The 24,832-nt window shown below is 49.9% G+C and overlaps 3 protein-coding genes across 19 annotated transcripts in view; 1 reads left to right on the forward strand and 2 right to left on the reverse strand.

Moving 5' to 3' along the window:
* Window positions 1-3,134: 3,134 nt before the first annotated feature.
* PDAP1 (PDGFA associated protein 1) lies at window positions 3,135-14,094 on the reverse strand. The gene is made up of 6 exons (XM_072837148.1): window positions 13,927-14,094; window positions 10,706-10,797; window positions 9,270-9,380; window positions 7,154-7,275; window positions 4,907-5,058; window positions 3,135-3,854 (listed from the first exon to the last, which is right to left on the reverse strand). Exons 1-6 carry the CDS (start codon window positions 13,937-13,939, stop codon window positions 3,796-3,798), a joined length of 549 nt encoding a protein of 182 aa, XP_072693249.1. The 5' UTR covers window positions 13,940-14,094; the 3' UTR covers window positions 3,135-3,795.
* BUD31 (BUD31 homolog) lies at window positions 14,065-22,879 on the forward strand. 8 transcript variants are annotated; one of them, XM_072837154.1, is made up of 8 exons: window positions 14,065-14,404; window positions 14,740-14,894; window positions 15,410-15,540; window positions 15,662-15,743; window positions 15,957-16,077; window positions 20,477-20,599; window positions 20,824-20,990; window positions 22,638-22,879. In XM_072837154.1, exons 5-8 carry the CDS (start codon window positions 15,984-15,986, stop codon window positions 22,686-22,688), a joined length of 435 nt encoding a protein of 144 aa, XP_072693255.1. In that variant the 5' UTR covers window positions 14,065-14,404; window positions 14,740-14,894; window positions 15,410-15,540; window positions 15,662-15,743; window positions 15,957-15,983; the 3' UTR covers window positions 22,689-22,879. The 8 variants fall into 8 exon arrangements, with proteins under 8 accessions (XP_072693255.1, XP_072693253.1, XP_072693251.1 ...); XM_072837152.1 differs by lacking the exon at window positions 14,740-14,894 and having other exon boundaries at window positions 15,410-15,545; XM_072837150.1 differs by lacking the exon at window positions 14,740-14,894.
* The window catches only part of LOC140638930 (ATP synthase subunit f, mitochondrial), a 57,430-nt gene continuing 52,731 nt past the window's right edge, over window positions 20,134-24,832 (reverse strand). For 5 of the 10 annotated variants that reach the window (XM_072837058.1, XM_072837060.1, XM_072837062.1 and 2 more), the window contains exons 9-10: window positions 23,335-23,502; window positions 20,134-20,349 (exon numbers count right to left, since the gene is read on the reverse strand). In XM_072837058.1, the coding sequence (XP_072693159.1) occupies window positions 20,317-20,349; window positions 23,335-23,502 (201 nt within the window). In that variant the 3' untranslated portion in view covers window positions 20,134-20,316. Of the gene's footprint in view, window positions 20,350-22,395; window positions 23,503-24,832 lie in introns of those variants that run through there. The other 5 variants (XM_072837069.1, XM_072837063.1, XM_072837064.1 and 2 more) reach the window with 1 other exon arrangement.

Raw genomic sequence — 24,832 nt, forward strand, 5'->3', positions numbered from 1 at the left:
CTGGTCTCCTGTGTTTGGGAGAAGTCCGTATTTGCATGGGCACAGGTAGCTTGCTTCTGCTCACCAGCAAAATTGATCCTTAAACCTGAGGGTCTTCTCCTGAATACTTCCCTTTCCCCTGTAGTCCTGTGGGGAGTGGGGGTGGGGGGGCAGACCCTGGTGGCTGTCACTCTGTAGTCAGTCCTAGACCGGTGGTTGCACACCTTTCCAGGCTGCTTCTGAGCTTTAATGGAAATTGATGTTTGCAGCTGGTTTCTGATAAATGTGCTCATTTCCTCAATTTCCCCCCATTCATTCCTATTTCACTCAGAGGGCCTCTTCTGTTTAACACAAGCTTCTCACTTACCTATTTATTCAGTCATAGCTGGGTAATTACATCCACAGATCCTAATTGTGAACTGTCCTTACATTTGCAGGACAAAGGCTTCCTAAACATGCCTTCTCTCAGATTGTTCTAGGGTCTATCCCTCAGGATAGCCCCCTTGATCGGAAGAGGCCCATGATTCTTCTTTAAATCATGAGATAAAGATTCTAAAATCCAGGGAGACAGGCCACACAACTCCTCTTATTCTAAATGCTTGTCAAAGCCTGTACCAGCCCTCTGTAAAGTGAGCTGTTGGTCCCGTTGCTGACTTGATTGTTGTCGGCCCTGGAAGGGCCAGGGAGGTGTTCACCTACCCCCTTTTTAAGAGCTCACCTCAGGGGTGCAGAGTGACCCCAGAGTATCAGTGTTCTTCTGAGACCTTGCCGAACAGGCTCCCCTTACTCTTAGAGAAGGATGAGCAGCAAGCATGCTCTTGTTTAGCTATAGCGGCCTAAAGTAGAGGCTTCGTAGATGTCAACTGTTTGCCCTCAGTATAGACAGATACTTGGCTTAAAACTGACAGGCTCAATCTTCTGCTTCTAAGAAGAAGGAAAAGGTATTACGGGAAATGGTCAGGGTTTGGGCTCCTCCAAGCATGGCCAAGGCTCTTGTGGCAGGTGGGAAGTCCCATCAGGAAAGGAGGGGATCTGGACCCTGTTCTGTGATGTATACATCACCAGTGGACACTAAGACCACTAGCTAGGCTTTCTGGGCCTTCCTCTGTGCCACACCCCACAGGACCTTAAGGACAGTGCAAGGGACAAGAAGCTAATAGTTGGGGGGGGGGGGGCAGTTGATGATAATAACCATTATTGGGGGAGGAAGCTGGTGGAGTAAGAAAAGGAGGGGCTGGGGCAGAGGGAAGATTCTAGGCAAGTCAGTGTGCAAGAGGGGCTGTGAGCAAGGGTTTGAGCCTTCTAGGAGCTAGAGGACTGATGTGCAGGACAGGGATGAGGTGGGTGGTGAGGCTGGGAAGGTCCCCAGAGACCAGCTCCTGGATATCCTTGGCGTCCCGGGGAATCAGGCCACTAAAATTGGCAGAGACATGAGGTGGCTGCTGCAGTTCTGTGGGTGTGAGGTGACCTGGGGATAGCACAGACCCTGGGGACCAACAAGCTGTAGGGATGAGGGACAAGGAGTAGAGAAACACCTGGGAGAATCCTACCACACAGGGGTCATTGTGTCCCCACTTTGGACAGAAGGCCTTGGGGCACCTGAGTCAATTAAGTGTCCAACACGATTTTGGCTCAGGTCATGATCTCAGGGTGGGGAGATTGAACCCTGCATCCAGCTGAGTGTGGAGCCTGCTTGGGATTCTTTTTCCCTCCTCTGCCCCCAACCCACTCTCTTTCTCAAGTAAACCTTAAAAAAAAAAAAAAAAAAGGCCTTGTTACCATTTTTTAAAAGAAAACAAAGCCAGAAAAAGAAGTTACCTCCTCAAAGTCTCACAGGCAGGAGGTGGCAGAGCCAGGATCCAATCTCAGGTCTGACTTCCAAGCCCCCCTGGAGGAGCCTCTGGTGACATGTACTCGATGTAAGTCAGGGTCTCTAGCTGAGCCAGAAAGGAAATGCTTCAAGGCAGCAGTCTTGCCGGCACATCACCCAGCTACACAGGTGAGATCTGTACAACCACTCGTCAGCCTGCAGACATCAGGGAAGTCCTTGGCTCTGGTCTCACACAAAGGTCCAACAAGACGAGGACAAGTCCTGGGCACCCCGGGAGCCCTGGTGACCCAGGCCAAACACGGCCTCTCCATGCCAGCCATTATCGCAAATCTCCAGCTTCCAGCATATTAGAAGATGCCTCCTTACCACCCCGTGTGGCTCTAGTTCTGCTTGCTGGCAGCCCCTGGAGCCAAGGACTGGGTGCTCTGTCCGTGAATCTTGCCAAACAGCTACCACCTTCTTGTTCATCTTCTCAGAGAACCTCTTTTTCTCGGTACAGACCTGAAACTGAGCTGTGGCATGACCTCCAAGGGGTGAGGGGAGGGGACGGTGCTCTGGCAAACCTCTGATGGGGGTCCTGCTCCTCAGGTCCAGGGTCAGGGGCTTTCCACCAGCTGCAGCTGCGGGCAGTTTTTGTATCCCTTCTGAGGCTCCAGCGAGGTCACACCCAGGGAATGTGTGTGGCAGGAGTCACTGGAAGTCAGGGGTCCAGTTCCATCTCTGCCACTCAATCCCGCTTTTTGACCTCAGGGCAAACCCCTGCTTGGCACCAGTTACTGACCTCTCAGAACCGTATATAAAGGATGCTGGTGTTCACAAGGCAGAGTGCCCCTCATGAAGGGGTGCAGGAGAAGGGACAGGCACAGTGGCCAAGCCTGCAGGTGGTTCACACGATTGTGCCAAACCTCAGTTTCCCTGCCGCCATCCCCACCATCCAGGGAGGTAAGGATGGCATGAGGTAATGCCTGGCAGCCATGCTGGGTGTCAGGACACTTCCTCCCAGCACTGAAATTCTGAGACTGTTAAGGCTGGGGGCCCCTGGAGGGCAGGACGGGGAGGTATGGTGCTACTGCCAGGTTGCTATGGAGCATGGACGGGTCGCAAGCCACTCGGGCTCCAGATCCACCATACTTGGGTTAAATGAAGGGAGGGGCTAACTCTGTATCCTGAGGTCTCTCCTGGCTCAGATGCCCAGGGACCAGTCCTCATGTCCTGCTGGGTGCTGCCTGAACCATGTGGAGATGGACCTGAAAGCAAACCCGTGCCCTCCTGGGTGGAAAGGGCCCAGGCACAAAGTGCCCCCAAACGGATCACAGAACAAAGATTACGATAATGTCAAGTTTAATCTGCCAAATATACAAGTTGGACTTGTGGAGCATGTTTTGCCTGGGTGCTGCACAGTAAACAGAGGTTTCTTGAAATGATCAATGGGTAGGGTTAAGAATGGGCCCGAGCTCTGGCCAGAAGGGTGGGGATGGGGCAGGGAAGGGCAGAACGGACTGGCTGGAGACAAGCCATGACCCTCAGGGACCCAGGGGCATGGGCTCCCAGACAACAGCCCCTCTCAGTGAGCACCCAGGCAACACAGACTAGGGCTGGTTGTTGCAAACTTGTCAGCAGCTGCCCCACACACAACCACCCCCTACCGTGCAACCTATGGGACAAATGGAAGCTCCTCTCACCCCACCTCCCAGGCACCCCCAACGAGAGTTCTGAATTCTAAAAACAGCAAAAACACCCGAATGGTTACATATGAAACGCTCTCCCGCGTCTTTCTGTCTCAAAGATAGCAGCCGCCCCCTCCCCCCAGCCCTCCCTACCATCCCCCCAAATGATTTCTGTGCCAAGGTGAAGAGGAGACCCCAGGCTGCAGGGGTTCCTTGCCGTGAGGGGCTGCTGTGGCGGCGCCAGGGTGGGGCAGGTGAGACTCGGCAGAGGGCCTGGCAGCGTGGCCGGATCCCCGGTGCCTCCTCCCGCAGGCCGTGCTACTTATTCAGGGACAGCGACTGCATTCGTTTTCCCGACAAAGTCGCATCATCCTTTGCTGAGGGTGGGAAGGGAAGGGCAGGTGTTAGCACAAAACCACCCTTCCCCCCACCACACACACACCCCCGGAGCACAGCACTGTAGGGCTCAAAGACCTCAGAAAACATTCTGGGCAACTGGCTCAGCTGGCAGAAGAGGAACAGACCCAGGGAGAAGAGGGTTCCTGGGGGCGCCACTGCGCCCGACAGGGGCACCAACGCACAATCTACAGGGCAGAGAGAAATCTCTAACCCCACCCCCAGGCAGGACCCTGCAATTACACCTTCTCCCTGTAGGTGCTGCAGCCTCCAATAAGCAGCAACGTTCAAAGGGTTTAGGGTTTGTGAAGCGAGAGCTTCCGGTGGGAAGCTGGGAGAGCAGGCTATCTCCAATGCAGTGACAACCCTGGGGCAGCTGATTTCCCCTTCTGGGCCTTGGCTACCTTGTGAATTAGCGAGGAGGCAGGACAGCAGATCCCTAAGGGCTCTCGTGGTCCCCCCATGTATAGAGTGTATGAGACCAGGAGACAGAAGGTCATAAGCATTCGACTTATAAACCAGACCAAATCCCACAGCCCCCACTGCCAACCTTTGACCCCACTGGAGGGAGAGCATCGGGGAGGAGGGACAGCTGGGCCAGATTTCACCCAGGTCTGCACTGTGAGGTCCAGCCTGCCCCTGTCCCACCCTCTCAAGCCCCTCAGATGGACAGCGGTTACCTGAGGCAGCTCTCCCCACTGCACAAGGCACCAGATACCTTAGCAGGTCCTTGAGGGTCAGACCTAGCTGTATCCCTGAGGCTTCCATCAGATGCTGTGGACAGTGCTCTGCTTAGATTCAAACCCTTATCCAACTCCCGGCTGCTGCTGGACCCTCCCAGCACCCTGGGACATGGTGGGCACAAACGCCCACCACCCCTTGACATGAGAAAGGCACTTGCATATACACACAGGCTGGGCCTCTACCCAACAACCCAAGCCCATGCCATGGCACAATGAGGACACTGAAGTGCAGGGTTTGGTGGCTTGCCCAGAACCAGATTCAGGCAGCTGCACCAGGGCTCAGGACTTACCTTTCCTCTCTTCTTCTTTCTTCCTGGCAGCCTCTTCCCGCTGTTTCCGGATGATTGCCAGCCGGGCAAGGTCAGCTTTGGCTTGCTCTGTCTTCCCAGCTAAATGCATTTTCATGTAACGCTCTTTTGCTTTCTGCTTCTCGATTTCTTCTCTGTTTGGATAAAATGGTGTCACAGGGAACATCTTCCCCACCATAACCGGCTGAGTTGGATGCGGGAGCCAGATGAAAAGCCAAGTACTTGGGCCTGGGGCTCAAGTGGAGGAGGGTGCCCTGGCTGTGTGTGTCCCCTCTGTGTTGGGCACTCACCAAACAAACAGGCAGAGGCACAGCCTAGACTCTGGTGTACAGACTCAAGGGGCTAGAGGAAGTTCAACTGGTGCACCAGCTTCTCCAGATAACACAGGATGGGGGTGAGCTCAGCACAGAGTGAACAACATCTGCATTGTGGGGAAAGGGGTGCTGACTATGGTCTGGTGTCCACAATGAGAAAGGGGGATCAAAAACCAAGTGAACACTATATCCAAAGATGAGCAGGAGGAGGAAAGCACTGGAAACCACATTCTATGGGGGGTAGAGAAGGGAGTGGATCAAGTAGCCCAGATGGGAATCACACCCACCCAATCTCAGGTCAAGAGAACATGGCACATTCTCAATCAGGGCAGTTCAGATGTGCAAGAGGCTGTTCTCAAGGGGGTGAGCACCCATTGAGGAGGGTGTGGGAACAACAGCTAGACTCCCATAGGCATCAGTCACCAACCCAGTAGGTAGAGAAAGAGGTGATGGGTCATTTCTTTCCTCTGAGGATATTCCTCCCAAGCCTGAGATTCTGGAGTGGGCACGCTTTTTCACTGTGGTGTTGGATGGTCCCATCTATACCAGGTTCCTGGAAGAGCCATATATTGGAGGGGGCAGGGAAGCCCTGTCTAGCAGGGGCCTGGGAGAGGGACTTGCCCCCCCAGAGGCCTTCACGGCACACAGCATTGGGTAATAAGAAACAAAGCATGGGGCCTGGCCAGACAGGAGAGAAAGCCACCCACAGAAAGTTAGATAAGCAGATGTCTTACCCAGGAGACTCTGGACAGGAGACTGGACAAGACACTTGCTAGAGAAGAGACTAAAATACCTCTTAGCTCAGCAGATCCTACCCTGGGAGGTAGACGCAGAGCCAGGAGCCTCTAGGCTGAGCAGAAGAGATCCAAACCTGGGTGGGCGGAGTAGGGGGTGGGGTGTGGGTGGGGTGGTGGTAGTGGTTTTGAGTGGTGTGCCCTGGAGGCATCTAGAATGACTGATGAGCAAGGCTACCCAAAGTCTCTGCAAGGCTCCCTCAGTGAAGGCTAAGTCCCAGGGCAGGATGCTGACCTTTATGGTTTTCACTCTGCAACCTCAATAAGTGGGGGTGACAACAAGATCTCCTTTTTACTGGTGAGACAGAAGCTACCGGAGAGGTACCTGGAGCTCATGAGTCTTCCTTGTGGGGTATTCATAGACCCCCTCAGCCGTCATGGGGTTAGCACAGGAAGGTGGACTTAAATACTAGCAGCTCAGAAAGAAAAAAAACTGGGCAGCTTTCCCTAGAAGGCTTCAACCTCTTGGAGGGCCCCTGATGTCAGCTGGTGGCCATCCAAAGTTGGGGCACTACTTGTCTGGGAATGGCCGTGTGCAGGGCATTTCAGCACTGGACTGGGATCCTCGCACAAACCAAGAAGAGGCTCTCTGCAGCTCTATTTCCAGCTGGGACTGAGAGAGCGCTGGGGCAGCCAGCAGTGTTCACTGGGCTGCCTTCTCCCACCTGCCCCCCTCTCATGGCAGTGACACCAGAGAAGAATGCAGGCCAGGAATGGTTAGCTCAGGCTGGATAAGGGAAGAGTCCCTGGAGTGTGGTGCTCTGGAGGAAGGACTGTAGCATAACCCTCCATATCCCTGGCCATTACTTCAAAAACAACACTCGGGTCTGAATCTGCTGTTCTGTTTTTCCCTGCTGTGTTCCCATTGGTGAAAAAAAAATTATTTTTGTTTTGTGTTTTTGGCAAAGCTTCTATAGAACCTTTGGGGAATGAGATGAAATAAAGTAAATGCTCTAGTTGGAGCCCCCACTCAGCTACTAGGAACCTCAGAGCCCAAGAGGTGAAGGCAGGGGAATTGGGCGCCTCAGCCATTTCCCCCCAAGCCCCTAACCCCCGCCCCACCCCACAGGCCAGGCCCCTGCCCTTGTGCCCAGGTCCCAAGGCCTAGGAGCAGAGATTACCGTTCTCTCCTTGAAAGCTCCTTGGGCCCATCCAGGTCCAGTTGTGTGACCTTTTTGGTTGTCTGTGCCACCCGGTTAGGGTTCTCGATGTCGATGAGTCCCTCCACGCCTTTGCGCTTTTGCTAAGATAGGACAAGAAGCTGGCTGTTGGAGAAGTTTGGTCCTGCAGAGCCTCTGAGGGCCATGCCATCTCCCAACAGCCCGCCTGGATGGGGACAAACTCTTGCTCTACCCAACATGATTCTTGGCCTGAACTTCACAGGAGGAATAGCACTTAAGAGGAGTCTTCACCAGCCTAGGAGGTACAAGGACAGCGAGTGCACAGGACTAGAACCCAAGCTAGGCCAAGTCCCAGCAACCACAGGGGACGAACAGAGACACAGGACTAAATAATTTGCCTAAGGTGAACCAGGAAGCGGATAGTAGATGAGCTGAGAACCTAAGCCCAACTCACGAGCTCTCAACACAGAGCACTATATCTCCACTTCAAGCTCAGCCCCCGAAAAGTTTTCCATGGAATCTCACAGCTGACTGCAACGAGCACCACTGGATCCCCAGGGCAGGGCAGGCGAGGCCGAGGACATCCTCAGGACCAATTCCCATTCCTAGCCATCCCAACTGATAGGAGGGGGGTGATGTGAGAAGGAGCCATGAGATCACAATCTACAGGGTCGGGAAACCTGAACTTCCCATTTCCCTTAGGGCAAGTTCAGCAAGAGCACAAGTCCTCAATGTAGCAGGTTGGGTCCAAGCATCAGTCCTTGTTAACCCCAACTTTTCTCTTTAAATGACCGGAGGGAGACAGCTTCCAAACCTCAGCTAATCTGACAGAGCTCCAGACACCAACATACAATCCAGCTACCTAGAAACGCCTCCACTAGGAGGCTCCACATTCCACTGAGAGCACAAAGTGAATGTGCCTCACTCACCCTGCCCCTTCCTGACCATCCTTTATGCCACAGCCTCATGCCCCCTTCCCTCAACCCCCAAACCCAACCCTCCGCAACCCACAAAGAGCCCAACTCTAAAATGTGGTGTGAATCTGCCCACTTGTTTCCACTGCCATTGCCACCACCCACCTCAACACAAGCCACAATTTGTCTAGAGACTGGCTGCCATTTCCCTGCTTATATCCTCAACACCCTACCATGAACTCTTTCCAGAGAAGCCAAAACCGCCTTTTAAAAGCAAATCTGGGGAGCACCTGGGGGGCTCAGTCAGTTAAGCATCTGCCCTCAGCTCAGGTCATGATCCCAAACTTGGGATTGAGCCCGACATCTGGCTCGTGCTCAATGGGGAGTCCACTTCTCTGCCCCTCCTCTGGCTCATGCTCTTTCTCACCCTCTCAAATAAATAAAACCATAAATAAGTAAACAAAAGCAAATCTAGTCATCTCTCTCTCCAACTTCAAGGCCTCCACCATCGGCCTCCTACCCACAACAGTGAAACCCAAACCCTTTCAAGTGCCACATGGAAGCTACCCTTGCCAACTTCTCCTTCATCCCAAGCCACTCTGTATCCACCAAGGTACATCCCTGATTGGCCTCCTGTTCCTGTTCCCACCCCGGGGCCTCTGTGCTTGCAAATCCAGCCACCCGGTCTGTGCTGCACGACAATTTTCACACACCTGACTCCACCCTGTTTTTCAGATCTCAGTTTAAAAGCTACCTCCTCACCACACACTATTTCAAGTACCCATAATCACAGTTCATCTTATTCATGATACCTGCCACTACTTGAAATTATGCTGTTCGTTTACTTCTTTTTTGTCTGTAACTGCCCCCTTGGGGCACCTGGGTGGCTCAGTTTGCTAAGCATCTGCCTTCAGCTCAGGTCATGATCCTGGAGTCCTGGAATCAAGCCCTGCATCAGGCTCCCTGCTCAGCAGGGAGCTTGCTTCTCCCTCTCCCTCTGCCCCTCCTGCTGGCTCATGTTCTCTCTCTTAAGCAAATAAGTAAAATCTTAAAAAAAAAAATAAATAAATAAAAAGAAAGTAACCCCCTTAAGAGCAAGGACTCTATCTGCATCTACCACTGGAAACGGTCATCAACAGGCACCTGATAAACATTTGCTGACTGAATGAGGCCAAGTCTCAGGCCTCCACCAAACACAGTACCTGGTAATCATCTTCCTCATCTTCACTCTCATCTGAGTCTAGAGATTTCTTCTCCTTTTTGGGGTCACCTGCAGCCCCATCTCCACCTTCTTCTCCTTGTTCCTCTTCTTCCTGTTTCAGAAATGGACAACCTGCAAAATCAAAAATGCACAAACCCCCTAGACTGTGACCCCTGCTCCCACCACCTCTAGTCTGTGGACCCAGAAAAATTAAGCCCCAGAAGGCTGGGGCCAAGTATGACAAGGGTCCGACTCTGGGACCCCGGCCCCTAGTTGGGGACCTGGGTCAGAGGCAGCCTATCTATTCAGCTCCACAGTCTAAAAACCATTCCCACAGTCCATCCTGGATGAGAAGTTCATCTCCCAGACTCAGAAGAACTCAGCTGTGGGGCTGAAAACCACAGTCCTGCTCAGCTCCCCTTCTGCTTCCCCAGCTGCCACATGCAGCTGCCAAATCATACTCGCTTTTCTGGACAAGTCCTCCCCTGCTCTCCACTCCCACAGTCAATGGTAGGCCAGCCACTCCAACCTGCCCATGCAGAGGCCTTGCTGTGTTGGCTTCCTAAGACAACACCCAACATGTCGCTTCCTTCCACCCTTCTTGCTTCCCCACCAAAAATATTCCTAACAAAAACAGTAGGTCCTTCCCCCTCCTTGCACTTGCCCACACATTCTCCAAGGTCCTGCTTAGCTGCCAGCAACTCCATCAAGCCCTCTTGCCCTCTCCCAGTCGGTTATGGCCCCTCCCCTTCTAGGAACTCCCAGGCACTCCACAGCAGTGTCACTCATCAGGTCTGACTGAACTCTTTTCAGCCCTTATCCATGCAAGGATCTAATGGTATGGTCAGGGATGTGGATGTGAGTGATGATGGAAACATTCTATTTCCTGACAACAGGCTGTAAAAAACACTGCAGGAATAGAGTAAAGTATTAAGCTCAGACTAGAGGGGGAAGGGTGAATAGCATCAGTGAGAGTCACAGAGGAGGCGACGTTCAGCAAGGTCTGGAGAAAGGAATAGTACTTTGCCTGCTAGGGGTGTGGGAAGGCAGGGCATCATGTCACGCTGGGTCTGGCAAGCAGTCTGGCATGGCTACAAACAAATGGGGCCTGCTGGGAACCTGAGCTATGGATGGGCTGAGCCTGGCAGAAGGACAGCTTCCAGAAAGCAGGCACACAGGACCAAGAACAGAGACCCACTAAGGCAATCACTGCTAAAAGAACAAAGTTCTAATCGATTCAATCAGAAGATGGCTCTTCTTTTCAGTCATTGGTTGTTCTGGGATACTTGCCTGCCGCCCATGCCCCATCCCCAATCCCAAACCTCAGGTGCTGGCTGCTTCTTAGGAATAGGTGGTCCTTGCCTGGCCTCTCTGAATGCCAAAGAGGCAGGGAATCACCCTGGGCCACTGGAGTGGCCTCGACAGGCATGTACTCACCCTGGCCTTCTGCTTCTCAGCCTGGAGCTGTGCGTCGATCTCCTCAGGGCTTGTGTACTGCCTTGCCCGGCCTTTGTGGCCTCCCTTTCTCCCTGCACAAGGATTAGCAATTTAGGAAGGTGGAAGGGAATAGGCTTCCTTGATGGCCCTGAGCCCCAGGGGGCTGTGTCCTGATGCACAGAAGCAGAGACCTCCCCTCCCCCTCACCAAGCACCACCCAAACCTATACTTTCCTACTTTCATATGTTCAAAGGGACAAAAGAGGCAACGTGTGACAACCTGAGGCAGCTCCAAACTGTATGCTGGATGTAGGTTCCTACAAACACAGCTCTGAGGGAAGGATATGGAGGAGGGCACACTGCATATCAGAACTGGCCAAATCCCATGGTTCCTTAGAATCCAAACACAGTGGGATGCCTGGCTGGCTCAGTGGCTGAGCGTCTGCCATCGGCTCAGGGCCTGATCCTGGGGTCTGAGATCCAGTCCCGCATCAGGCTCCCTGAGGGGAGCCTACTTCTCCCTCTGCCTCTGTCTCCCTCATGAATAAATAAAAAATCTTAAAAAAAAAAAAAAAAAGGATTCCAAACACAGTGGACAAAAATGCAGTAAAAAACATATAACACTTATGCCCCTGCTGTCACTACAGTGGTTTTTACTTGGCAAATGTTCGGTCACAGCCATGCACTTATTTGATCCTCAGAATAAACCTATAGGGAGTCACAGCTGGTCTCGTTTTACAGACAAGTCACTGAAGATTCAAATCTCAGCTGCACCACTTACTAGCTTTGGGCAGGTACATAACCTTTGAGTCTCAGTTTCTCCATCTGTATCCTTACCTCCTACAGTTGTCACGGGAATGAACTTAACATACATACGTCTGTTGGAACAGTGCCTGGCACTGGATAAGCACTACAGAAACATACGCTAGGTTTGTGCCATGTTTGTTACTTTTCGGATAGAGTATTTTGACAAAAAGAAAACAACAAAGGCACTAGCCTCATCAGTGATTCACTGTAAATGTCAGAGAATACAATAAAATATTTCACATTCACCTAAGTGGCATGCTAGAAAAAAGACCCTAATAACCTACTGAGAACTTTCTTGAGCTTGAAGTGAGAAACATAGCTGACAAATTTAAAGTTGAAAATAAAACCAACTACCTTCTAAGAGTTAAAAATGTGACTAGTGATTAAAGCTCATCTAAGAGTATCAGTTTTACAGTCCAAGCCTCTTGAGCCAAGACAAGAGGCTGACTTAAAGCCATCAGCCAGTTTTACAGCAGGGTGGCACCTGTGTCTGCTGGTCCTGGAGGATGCTGGGTGGTTGTGGCCTCAATCCATTCCCACTTCTACTGGAAGCTTCGGCCCAGTTGATTTCCAGTGAGTGTTTCACTGAGCACAGAGAATCTGTAATTAGACAGCCAGAGCTTCTCTGGACTCCAGAGACAGCAGCAGAGATACCAACCTCCTCCTTAGTTCCTAGACAGCAGCTGCAGAGCCATAATTGGCTGCTAAAGACCACACCACCCATTTTTAATAACTACCCGGGTTCCCATGGGTGTCTCTGTTTATGCTCATGAAAGTCCTATTGTGTGATACCAAGCTTGCCATTAAAAAAAAGAAAAAACCTAACACCCTTTCTTGCCCTCTTAGTTTTCCAAGAAGTAGTAACAACTCAATACTGGCTACTATAGGCTCTCATCCCGCACACCTGCCTAGGGGATACTGACCTTAGTTTAGCCTACCATAACTTCTGTCAGAAGCTCCTTCTGCCTTTAAAAGTGATTCACAGTAACTTACTGGAAACAAGAGTGCATCCTTTTCTCTAGGGGAATTTTGTAGTTAAAAAAATATATATCTTTTCTTTAGTTTTTGAAGTAAATCAACACAAGCAAGAAATGCAAATCTCATCTGCCCATAAAAGCTTTTCACAAGCCAAAGGCCAAGTCATTTAACCAAGATATTCAGCATTTTCTAACTGTAACCTCTAACCTTGGCTCAAACTATCTGTGAAGTAGGACTTTAAAAGCCAGAATTCTGGAACCAGAGGGTTCATTTAGCACCCTCCTTTTGCAGGACCAAGATCGAGAAAAATGGAAGAGACTGATTCCACAGATGAAATCAGTAGGGAGGTAGGTTTAAATGGATTCGACTCTGTAAACCCCAATATCTCTGCAAGTAAAATCAGGAAGTCATTTAGGTTTGAAAAAAACTCCCAAGATTTCCTGTGGCTGAAGCAGCTTAACCAACATGACACATGAGCTACCGCTATTAACCGAACATATGTTCTGTGCCAGGAGTTAGCCAGGCACTCTGAGTGCTCTATTTTTTTTTTTTTTTTAATGACCTCTTTCTCCAGCTCTCCAAGCTAAGGGTTATTAGCCAAGTGCTCCAGATGAGAAAAACAGAGTGGAATTAAATAATCTGTTCAAGGCCACAGGGTTAGACAGTGACACAGCTAGACTTCAAGTCAAGAACTTCTGACTCTTAGGGGAAAGAGAATGAAGGACTGTCTACCGTGGATCCTCGGTCTTCTTGGACAAGAAACTGACCAAACCCTACAAATAGTGCTTAGCGGACACTTAACGATGGCCCGGCGCTGTGCCGCGCACTCCACGTGGATCACCTAGTTTAAGTCTCCCATCCGTACTATGAGGTAGCTACAATCACAAACCCGGTTTGCAAATGAGAAAACCGAAACACAGGGAGATGAAGCGCCTGGCTCAGAGGCACACACGCAGCCGCTGCCGAACAGGGGCAGTCAAAGCTAGGTCCGCCAGGCGCCAGAACACCAAGTTCTCTCACGAGGCAGGCCCGGCTCGCCCAGAGCTCGGGAGGGCCCACGTTTTACGCGAAAGGCAGACGAGCCCCGGCACAGGCGCGGGACGCGGTGACTCAGTCCCCGGCAAGCCTACAAGGGGAGGGAACTCCAGGTCCCCCAGGCCAGCAGAAGCGCGCCCTAGATCCGGCCTTCCGTGCCGGCGAGGAGCCGGAGGCCCCCGAGTCTTCTCCTAAGACCCCCGGAGGAGTAGCTCGTGGCCACTCCGGTCCTCAGTTTTTCCATCCGGACAATTGGGCGTCGAGGCCCACACCTGGCCCTCAGCCGGCGCGGACGTCCTCCCTCTGCGCCGCTGTCCGAGACACCCGCGGGCTGAATGAACAAGAGGAGCCGGACTCGGGCGGCCCCTCGAGGCCCACAAGCCACGCGCACTCGCCCCTCACCTCCTTTAGGCATCGCGGCTCCGGCGGCTGCGGCGGCGGCGGCGGCGGCGCCTCGAACTGACACCGGAACCGGAAATGCCTCGGGCTCGACTTCTTCCGCCCGGCCCAGTTTTCTTCAGCGCGCCGCCGCCGTCGCCGCCGTGCCCCCGAGTACCGGGGACCTCAGGGAAGCCGGCTCACGGAGACTGTCCCGCGGGTCGCCTGAGTCCAGGCTCGCCCGGGCGCTGCCCAGGCAACAGTGCCTCCAGTCCCCCCGCCCTGGGGAGACGCGTGAGCCTGCCGGTCTCCCCGCGGGATGTGAGGGCAAAACGCAATAGCGGCTGTAAAATTCTCTACAGGCAGAACTGCGGATACCTAGGATGACGCAATCTCGGCGCGAGGTGGGGAGCGGCTCCGCGAGGACCTCAGCCTGGAGAGATCGCCTGGGAAGCGGAAGCCGTCGGTAGCGAAGTGGCGGCTGACGGTGACGGTGGTTCAGGTGAGCGTTTTTCTGTGTCCTCCAGTACCTTGGTAACAGCTAGGGCCAGGGATCGGAGGTCTGCACCGGGCCAGAAGCGATCTGAGCGGCTGGCCAGGGGCAGTTTCGGGCCCCTGGAGCGGGAGGTCAGAGGAGGTGGTGCCTCGTTCGTTTTGCCCAGGGTATGGGAGATTTGAAGGTTCTTCTGCTTCTAGGCTCCCCCTCCTCCCGCTGCTTTCTTTGCAGAGAACGTTTTCTGTGTAAATGCTCTTTGTTCTTTTGTAAACCTAGCCTAGATGCCGTCGTCTCTAGGGAGCCTTTCCTGTTATTCCGACCGTAACGTTTTCCTTCCCTAGCTCTGAACGCCTTTCCACTCGTTTCTTCTGAGCGCTGCCACCTCTTATTCCGCCTGCCACCTCTTGATCCAGTTGCTTCCTGCCTATTACTTCCCCTGGGCTGTTCTCTGGCCCCCAGATGGACCAGGCTCTCGAATTTCGCTGGATCATAGCATGTTGGTCATCCCGTATCTTTGTCTTCTCAAACCGTGCGCGCATTTGGGCAGGGTCCAGATTCTGTCCATCTCTAGCTTCAGCGCTGGAGAGACACGTGCAAAGACCACTGGTTTGGAAGTCAGGAGCCCCCTAGTCAGAACCATACTCAGGTAGTCCTCAGCTGTGTGACCCTGACTCTACCCCTAGAAATTTTATTCCTTAACTGTAAGGTTGTTAATGGAGAATTGATGAAAGGACTGGGGGAGGGGGGCGCTTTGTAAACTCGGAGTCAGGCACTCCACGGAAGGGACGGACTGATTGAGTTTGGGAGAGAGGAATCTGCTATGCTTCAAAGTAGGAGGTAGGTAATTAACCTGAATCCTCTGTGCCAATTAGGAAATGCAATGTGGTTTGAAATACGTTTCATTTAGATTTGTACTGGATGGGCTTTATATGACTTGCCTTTATATAACATTTTTCTTGGGTTTAAAAGACTTTTTGGCAATCCAGCTAATTCACTGCCCTCATTTTATAGACAAGACTGAGGACCAGAAAGGGAATGTGACCTCCCCAAAGTCACAGAGTAATTGGTAGAGCTGGACAAGAACCTAAGCCTGTAACTGAAGAGACCAGAGGTCTTTCTGTTACATTCTTGGGAAGCAGACGGTAAGGTACTTTGGCTTTACACCATCTTTTTCCCTTTTAAGCCCTCATTCTCTCTGCTCTCCCAACCATAGACCTTCTCACACTGTATTGTAATTACCTTTTCATTTTGTTTTCTTGCTAGAATTTCACTTTCCCAACGACAGAAGTTATGTCTTATGGTTTGTTCTATGTTCCCAACATCCAGTCCAAGGCCAGGCTCATAGGTGATGTTAATGATAACAACAAAAATTTACTAAACATATTTAATACAAGCATATTCCATATAATTTTAATGAGATCTTCACGATGGCCCTCTATGCAGATTTTACAGATGAGGAAACAGATTTAGGGAAGTGAATGTGCACCAAAATAGTGGCTAGTGAAGGCTTTTGGGGATCTTAGGTTCAGAAACCAATCCATTTAATTTTCCCTCCCAGATCTTTGCAAATTATCTTGTGAGAAAAATGCCTAAAGTCAAAAGAAGCCGGAAAGCTCCCCCAGATGGTTGGGAGTTGATCGAGCCAACACTGGATGAATTAGATCAAAAGATGAGAGAAGGTGAGTGGGGTAGTTCCTAACTGGGTGAGCTGCATCTAAGGGTCACAGGCTCAGATGTCTCCAGGGACCAGGCATAAATGCAAGTATCATATGGGAAGAGCCAGTCAGCACCACTGTGGCTTCTGGGCACTGACCTGTTTTGTTTGCTTACTAACTCAGGAATATTAGGAGTTCTGGGAAGTAGGATGGCACTAATGAAAAGGTCTCCAAAAACGTTTTGGAGCCAACTTAATATAAAAGCCTTAGAGAATAAAGATCAAATAGTCTACCTATAATCATCGACTGTTTTGGGTTAGGTACATATTTAGGATCTTACGTTTACTTGGAAAATCCTGTCCTTTTTCATTTTCACATTTTCAGAAACAACGTAGTCCAGATTTTCCTTGCAGGTCTCTGACACTGTTTTTATCATTTTGTTTTTGCATAGTCTACTAGTTTTCCAAAATGTACTATCTTCAGTTCCTTCAAAATGCTGTATGATCCTGAACTTGATGAATCAGTGTAGCATGTTTTTAGAACTCTTATCTGAAGCCACAAGCATCTGTTGGCCTTACATGACGAACTTACTGGATTATTTTCTTTTCATTGTTTTAAAAGAGCAGGGATGGGAGAGGTGCTTGGGCTTGATCTCAGGATCCCGAGATAATGACCTGAACAGAAATCAAGAGTTGGATGCTCAATTGACTGAGCCACCACCCAGGCACCCCTAAATAACTACTTTTGTAAGGACTTTGAATTAGTTGAAAATGAAGCATAAACACTTGCATAATGAACATTTAACTAGATTTTTTTTAAAGAATAACACTTAAAAATAATTGTTGCCAAGGTTTTGAAGTTAATGGGACATTTCTTTTAAAGTTCTTGGCATTAGCAAAGCAGCAGAAACCTAAATGTAGTCTATACCATGATGCCCCTACTTCTAGCTTCTCTTCCTTCCCTCAAACATGGCAGGACTCTGCATCACCCATTGAAAAATGCATTCCACTTTGTGTGTGAACCTGTACAAAACAACAAGAATGTTCACATGGTCTTATGAAAATGGGCCTAAAAGGGATTTTAAAAATGAGAGTGCAGGGATCCCTGGGTGGCGCAGCGGTTTGGCGCCTGCCTTTGGCCCAGGGTGTGATCCCGGAGACCTGGGATTGAATCCCACGTTGGGCTCCTGGTGCATGGAGCCTGCTTCTCCCTCTGCCTGTGTCTCTGCCTCTCTCTCTCTCTATATATATATCATAATAAATAAATAAATAGATACATAGATACATAGATAGATAGATAGATAGATAGATAGATAGATAGATAGAAAGAAAGAAAGAAAGAAAGAAAGATAGAATGAGAATGCTGCTATGTTTAAAAGATCAAGAAACAACAAAGGCACAAGGAGGGAGGCTCTGCTTCCAGCTCCAGCCTAAGGAGAACCATGCCCTTCCCTCAGCAGCTTATGCAGCCACTGCCTTTCAGTACTCAACCCAGGTGATCTGATGTCTTCTCTAGCCTAAATAGGAGACTATACCAGCTGCCTGTTGAATGGCCCCATTTGGACGTCTCAAACTTACCATTTCCAGAACCGAATCACTCGCCCACCCCAGAGTTGTTTCCCTTCTGAGGCCACAAACCATGGAGCCGTCCTTGACTCCTCTCTTCCTTTCTTCCTATCCAACCACCTAAGACATCCAGATTCCTTTTTTTTTTTTTTTAATTTTTATTTATTTATGATAGTCACACAGAGAGAGAGAGAGAGGCAGAGACATAGGCAGAGGGAGAAGCAGGCTCCATGCACCAGGAGCCCGATGTGGGATTCGATCCCAGGTCTCCAGGATCGCGCCCTGGGCCAAAGGCAGGCGCTAAACCGCTGCGCCACCCAGGGATCCCGACATCCAGATTCCTAAGAAGAGTGGCAGAATGAAGAGGGAAGGTTTGTTACAGATGAATGAGACAAATCAACAAAATACATCTGATGTTGTTTGGGCCTTAATTCAGACACAGCTGTCAATAAGTGTTTTGAGGCACTCCATGAAAACTGAATAGGGACAGAGTATGGGTGCTAGTAAGGAGTAATGGTTGGTTTCGCTGTGTGTGATACTGGCATTATAGACCTTTTTAAAAATCTTTGATATGTTAGAGATAATACATATTATGAATGCGATACTTGATGTGAGATAATTTTAAAATATTCTAATTCTCCACCCTCAAAAATGGGGAGAATCAAATAAAATAACAATAGCTGAATGTTAGTAATTGATGAAACTGTGTGATAGGAATGTGGCAGTCCACTCTGCTGTTTTGTGTGTATTTTAAATTACCCATAGAGAAATGTTAGAAAATCCATCAGTCTAAATTTTGATTGCTTTTAAATCCTACCACCTGGCCCAAGCTACCCTGACTTCTCACTTGGAACTGCAGTAGCTTTCTGCTTCTCTCTACAGTCTTCTCCACAGGGCAGTCGGGGGAGGGTCAGATCACTGTCTGCTCAGGACCCTCCAGTGGTTCACCTCCTCTTCAGAGCAAAACCAGTCATTCTGTGGCTTTCCAGGTCAAATACTCTCTCGCAGTTCCCTCTTTAGCTCTACCTTCTACCTCTCCCTTACCTCCTACCCCTAGCTGCTGTTCCTTGATCCCCAAGTAGTCCTGTCTCCGGGCCTTTGCATGGGCCTTTGCATTGCTGTTCACTCTGCCTTATAAGCATGTTTGCCCCCCCCTCCCCTTTGAGATATGCTTAACATCAAACCTGTGACTTGACGTATATATTTTATGAGATTAATAACTTAACGCCTGTTACCTCAATTTTTTTTTCCTGTGAGAACTTTTAAGATCTACTCTCTTAGGAACTCACACATACACAATACTACATTGTGAACTGTAGTCACCATCCATAGGACTTCTAACTGGAAGCTTATACCTGTAACACCCTTCACCTGTTTCACTCAACAAGCCTCCCCCCTTGGTTTCTTAAAGACTCTCATCAGATGTCCCCTTGTGCCTTCTTTGATCACCTGTATAAAAGGTCAGTCCCCACTTCTGTATTTTCTTCTTCTCTGTGGCCTTCCCCACTTACCTCCAGGTGCTAATGCACTTCCCTGCCCTGGAACGCAGCTCCAGTGATGCTCTGCTTGCCCCGCTGCAGGACCTCCGGTGCCCAGAGCAGGGCCTGAGCTATAGCAAGCATGCACTGTGCACTGGCTCGGTCCTCAGTGCCTGCCCTGAGGATCACAGAATCCCATTTGTGAATTCTATTTCCTAAGTAATAGAATGGCCCCAAAGGTGGAGAAATGGAGGTAGCTTTCTTGACCACTCCTCACCTTTCTCCTCTGCTCTAAAAACTGAGTGGAGATGGTAGACAAAGATCAACTTATAACTGCTAACAGAAAGAGAATTGCCACTTCAAATAATCATGTTTAAATCATGTGGCTTATTTTTTATCTTTTTTTAAAATAACAGCTCTATTGAGCTAGAAGTCTTATTCTATAAAATTTGCCCTTATACAGTGTTAAGGAGGGTGTTCAGGATATTCAGATTTGGACAACCATTACCTCCTGAAGAAAGCCTGCACCCTTTAGTATTCTCCCCCGCCCAACACCCCCCCCACGCCGCCATCTCCCCAGCTCTCTCAGTCCAAGGCAACCACTGGTCTTTCTGTCTCTGCAGACCATCATCTAGTAGGTGGGCTTTGGGGACTAGTTTCTTTCATTTGGCATCATGTTTTCAAAGTTCCTCCGTGTTGTAGGAGGAGCCAGTACTTCATTTTTTTTTTTTTTTTAAGATTTATTCATTTATTTATGAGAAAGAGAGAGAGAGAGGCAGAGTCACAGGAGGAGGGAGAAGCAGGCTCCATGCTGGGAGCCCAACGTGGGACTCGATCCCAGGACTCCAGGATTGCGCCCTGGGCCAAAGGCAGGCGCCAAATTGCTGAGCCACCCAGGGATCCCTTCATTTCTTTTTATGGCTGAACAATACTCCATGTATGGGGGGCTTCGTTTATCCATTCAACAGCTGATGGATACCGGGATTGCCTCAAATTTTGGCTGTTGTGAATACTGCTACTTGCACATTCATATAGGAGTTTTTGTTTGCATGTGTGTTTTCAGTTCTCTGGGATATATTCCAAGCAGTAGAACTACTAGGGCATATAGTAACTTGAACTTCCTGAGGAAGAGGCCAGACTGTTCTCCAGGGAGGCTGCACCGTGTTACATTTCCATCAGCAGCAGCATATGATCCAGTTTTCCCACATCTTCAGTACTTGTTACTGCCTTTTTGATGATAGCCAACCTAGAAGGTGTGAGGTCGGATTTATTCTTTATCCTTAGTTATTAAAAAGAAACAAAAAACAAACCAAAAAAAAAACTGTATCCTGTGAATACTACCTGCCACAAGAAGACAAACACACACCTTTTTCTCCTCAGCTGAAACAGAACCTCATGAGGGAAAGAGGAAAGTGGAATCTCTGTGGCCTATCTTCAGGATCCACCACCAGAAAACCCGCTATATTTTTGACCTCTTTTATAAGCGGAAAGCCATAAGCAGAGGTAATTAGCTAAATTCTCTCAGCCTCACCAACCTGAGTAGCTTTCAGATTTACTTCATGGTTCTTGTTCTTGCAACCTCAGTAAATGTTGGTTTTCTTATCACTAAAAAAAGCGGGGAGGGGTCAGGGCTGGCTAAATATTCTTTTTAATGAAGAGCAGTGATGGGCCAGGGCTGGGGAAGCTTTGTTATACCATGGTCTGATGCTCTTTCCCCTTTTTGACAGAACTATATGAATACTGTATTAAAGAAGGCTATGCTGATAAAAACCTGATCGCAAAATGGAAAAAGCAGGGGTATGAGAATTTATGCTGCCTGCGCTGCATTCAGACACGGGACACCAATTTTGGGACGAACTGCATTTGCCGGGTCCCCAAAAGCAAGCTGGAAGTGGTAACGTTTCTACCCCTCTAATGTCCAATGATTGAATTTAGAGATTACTTTTTCAGTTCAGAAGTCTGCCCTAGTTGATGGCAGAGATTCAACACAATTATGCTGGGTGTCCTGCTGGCCATGCCCTAGGGAGGCCATGTCCCTCTCCTGAAGAATCCGTGTTAGGCAGTTTGGCAGCAATCGTTTGTTAGGTCTGGGGCCAGTCTCAACTGCACCCTTGGGCAAGTTACTGAATTCCTTCCTCACATAGGAAGTGGGGGTGAGGAGGGCTGGGTCAGGGGAGGCATTTCCATTCTTACCCTCCTGTGCTCACCCCAGATACTTTTCTCCAGATCTCTTTCCCTCAGATTAATTACATTGTATTGCTTCTGTAGAACTTTGTTCTAAAACTAGACCGCAGCTGGGCAGCTCAGGCATGGTGCTGTATGTGTAACTGAGCCTACAGCATATAAGCCTCTCTGAAGTAGAACTGCAGAAGGAGGCAGTTACCAGAATGTTCACCTTAGTGGCCTCTGAGTGCGGCCCCTTGGCTGACCATGGTGGGCCAGCTGGGCAGTCAGGCCAGCCTGCCCACCTCCCAGGTGGCTACCTTTCACACTAGTGCCTCACCACAGGTCCCTTCCTGTTGCAGACCAGTTATATAGTCTATAGAGCTCTGGGCCGGGGACTTTAGCTCAGCAGGCTACTCTGTCTCCCTGAATCATCTCTAAGGCCAGGGAGCAATGAACATCGAATGAGGGCCCAAGGATATCACATTCTTCCTGAGGAAGAATCTGGGTGCTAGTTTTCTGGTGGGAGCAGGGAGAAGCGGTGGAGTGCCTAAGCTCCCTGCCAGGATTCTATGGTGGCATTTGGTTAGGGGTGCTGCCCCAGCCTTGTGGCCAGAATAGAGCTTGCTTTCAATTTAGTTAGGTTTCACCATCTGATCTTGTTTGCTTAGGTAAGGGCCTTGCTCCTCAAATTAAAAAAAAGAAAAGAAACACAAACCATAGCTCTGGGGCCTCTGGCTGTTGGGCAGGCCCTCAGCCAAACATCCGGGCACAGCTGACCCAGGGGGAAAGACTCTTCTGCCATCTAAATTCCAGTGCATATCTTCTGCCCCAATAAGAAAGTTCCCAGGGATCCCTGGGTGGCGCAGCGGTTTGGCGCCTGCCTTTGGCCCAGGGCGCGATCCTGGAGTCCCGGGATCGAGTCCCACGTCGGGCTCCCGGTGCATGGAGCCTGCTTCTCCCTCTCTCTCTCTCTCTCTCTCTGTAACTATCATAAATAAATAAATAAAAATTAAAAAAAAAAAAAAAGGAAAGTTCCCAGCCTAGAGGGCCTGAGCTTCTGACACTGAGCCCCCTGAGCAGTAGCAGACCCACTTCCAGCTCACTGCAGGGTATGTCATGCTCATTTCACAGAATAACAATCATTCACGTTTTATTCCTTTATATGGGGCAAGTGTGTGCACTGAATGTGCATAAATTAAATGCATAGAGTTGTAGCTTCAGTGTCCATAGCAACTGTTTGCATCTGTCGCAGAAGGCTTTCTGAGGAGAGTCCTGAAGACAGCAAATGTCCCTTTGCCATCCTTGGTGGGAGGGTTCCGTGGGGCAGGGGAGGCATGTGGCAGGAGTGCAGTGTCTCAGCTATCCTCTGTTGCAGGGCCGGATCATCGAGTGCACGCACTGCGGCTGCCGGGGCTGCTCTGGCTGAGGTCCTTAGGCCCTGACCCCTCTTCACCCTGAACTTTGGACTTCTTGGGTTTCTGCCCGTGGTGCCACCCTCTTTCCTAGGAGCAGCTTTTCCTGCAGAGCAGTGCTCCTGGCCTGAGTTGGAGCATGGTCTCCGTATGTAAAAGCTTTGGTGTTTATCAGTGATTTGTAGAAATAAAACTTTAAACTTTCTGGGTTCTGCATTTATTCTTTCAGAGGTAGCAATCTGTGGAACCCAGGGGGTAAGCGCCAGGCCCTAGAGATCAGTCACCCATGGACCTCAAGCACCCTATTGGTGCTGTGTGACTGTGAACAAGTTCACTTTCCTTGTCCATGATGGGGGACGACACCCACCCCCCAAAGACAAGGATGTGACCAGAGATGGGGTGCCAAGGTGGACCAAGCTGCTCTTGGACCTGCCATGAACTTGTCAGGCACCTTGGGCCCAGTGTTTCTCCTCGTAACTGCCTGAAAAATGCTGCAGCACTTACTCTAGGCCGCACCCTTCCTCTGGCTTGAGGCCACAGGAGTACACACATAGGCCTAATGCAGAGAGGCTCCTAGGGCTCCTGTAGAGCTCTATAAACCACACACTCTGCTCCTTCTCTGCTGGAGGCCCCCAGCACTTCCTGTCACCTGCCTCCAAGGCTTCTGTCCATATCAGCCTCCGTGGTGGACTCTTGGTCTCCCATGGGCCTGATCCGGAACTTCTGCCACGGGTGGGGGGTTTCCTCTGCTGGCATCGATTTCAGCCACTGCTTATAGTAAGCTCGGAAGCCATCAATCTTCTCCAAGTAGGTGTTTTTCTCTTTGTACTATAAATGGAAAAGCATGGACTTCAGAGGAGCCATTAGTCACTGCATGCTACCCACAGCTAATCCCAAACCATGGCAGCTGACTCAAGCCTCAGGAAAGCTGTTTGTGCTTCTAGGTGGTTAAGGGGAGAGGGCAGAAGAACTGTTTGATACCTGAGTAGCTTACTGTCAAGAAACACAGGTGCTGTGGGGCAGACCAGATTCCCATCTAACAATCCCTCCAAATATGTGCTCCTGTGCTACACCCGGGGATGGCACCTCAGCCCCCCAAGCTAGAATCCCTGGGTGCCACTAACTGTCTCTACAGCCTGAGTACCTCCCCTGTGTCCTCTCAGCACTGCTGCAGTGGTCTGCAGGAGTGGAGAAGAAAAGGAGGAAACAAGGTGGGCCCAGCAGAGGCCAAAAAAAAGCTGGTAAAGGAATACAGAGAAAAACACCAAAGAGATCCAAGATCAAGACTATTTTTTTTTCAAGATCAAGACTATTACCACACAATGACAAACAGCTGTATTCAAAGATTTAATGATTCTAAACTTGTATGTACCTAATACAGCCTTGAAAGTACGTAAAACAAAAAGCTGATGGTCACAAATAGAAATAAATCACCTTCCTAAGGGAATATGAATGTGACCTGAATCCAGTAAGCTTTAGGCCTATGGTGGTCTGGTGTCTGAATTGAACCTGAGAAAATCCCCTGAGGACTCCACACCACGGAGTAGACAAATCTGCTAACTAGAAGATACTTGTAACGTGGAACAAAAGACAAATATACAGAACACAAAGAACTCTGAAAAGTCACTAAGACAAGAGTCAACCAACTGCTCAAAGATGCCCAGCTATGCCCTCTCCTGGCATACGCTCTACTGTCTCCTGAATTCTAAGCCTTCACAATGGCACTTGAGTGTTGCACCTGCATAGCTGTCCCTGACCCCATGCCTGGGTGTGTCCTTGCCCATCTCCCTCCATACCGGGGTGGTGTTCCTCCATGATGCAGCTGCTCTGGAGGCACTCAACACAGGGTCTCAATGGACCCTAAAAATGAACCCCACAGCCTATCCTTAGAACAATAAGGAAAGAAGTGGCTATTAAAAGTAGATTCTGGGCAGCCCAGGTGGCTCAGCAGTTTAGCGCCGCCTTTGGCTGAGGGCCAGATCCTGGAGACCCGGCACTGAGTCCCACGTCAGGCTGCCTGCATGGAGCCTGCTTCTCCCTCTGCCTGTGTCTCTGCCCCCCTCTCTCTCTCAATGAATAAATAAATCTTTAAAAAATAAAAAAAATAAGAGATTCTATCAGCCCTGCTGCCATCCCCATTCACTTGACAACAGACACC

The sequence above is a fragment of the Canis lupus genome, chromosome 8 (assembly GCF_048164855.1).
Source record: "Canis lupus baileyi chromosome 8, mCanLup2.hap1, whole genome shotgun sequence".
Taxonomy (NCBI): domain Eukaryota; kingdom Metazoa; phylum Chordata; class Mammalia; order Carnivora; family Canidae; genus Canis; species Canis lupus.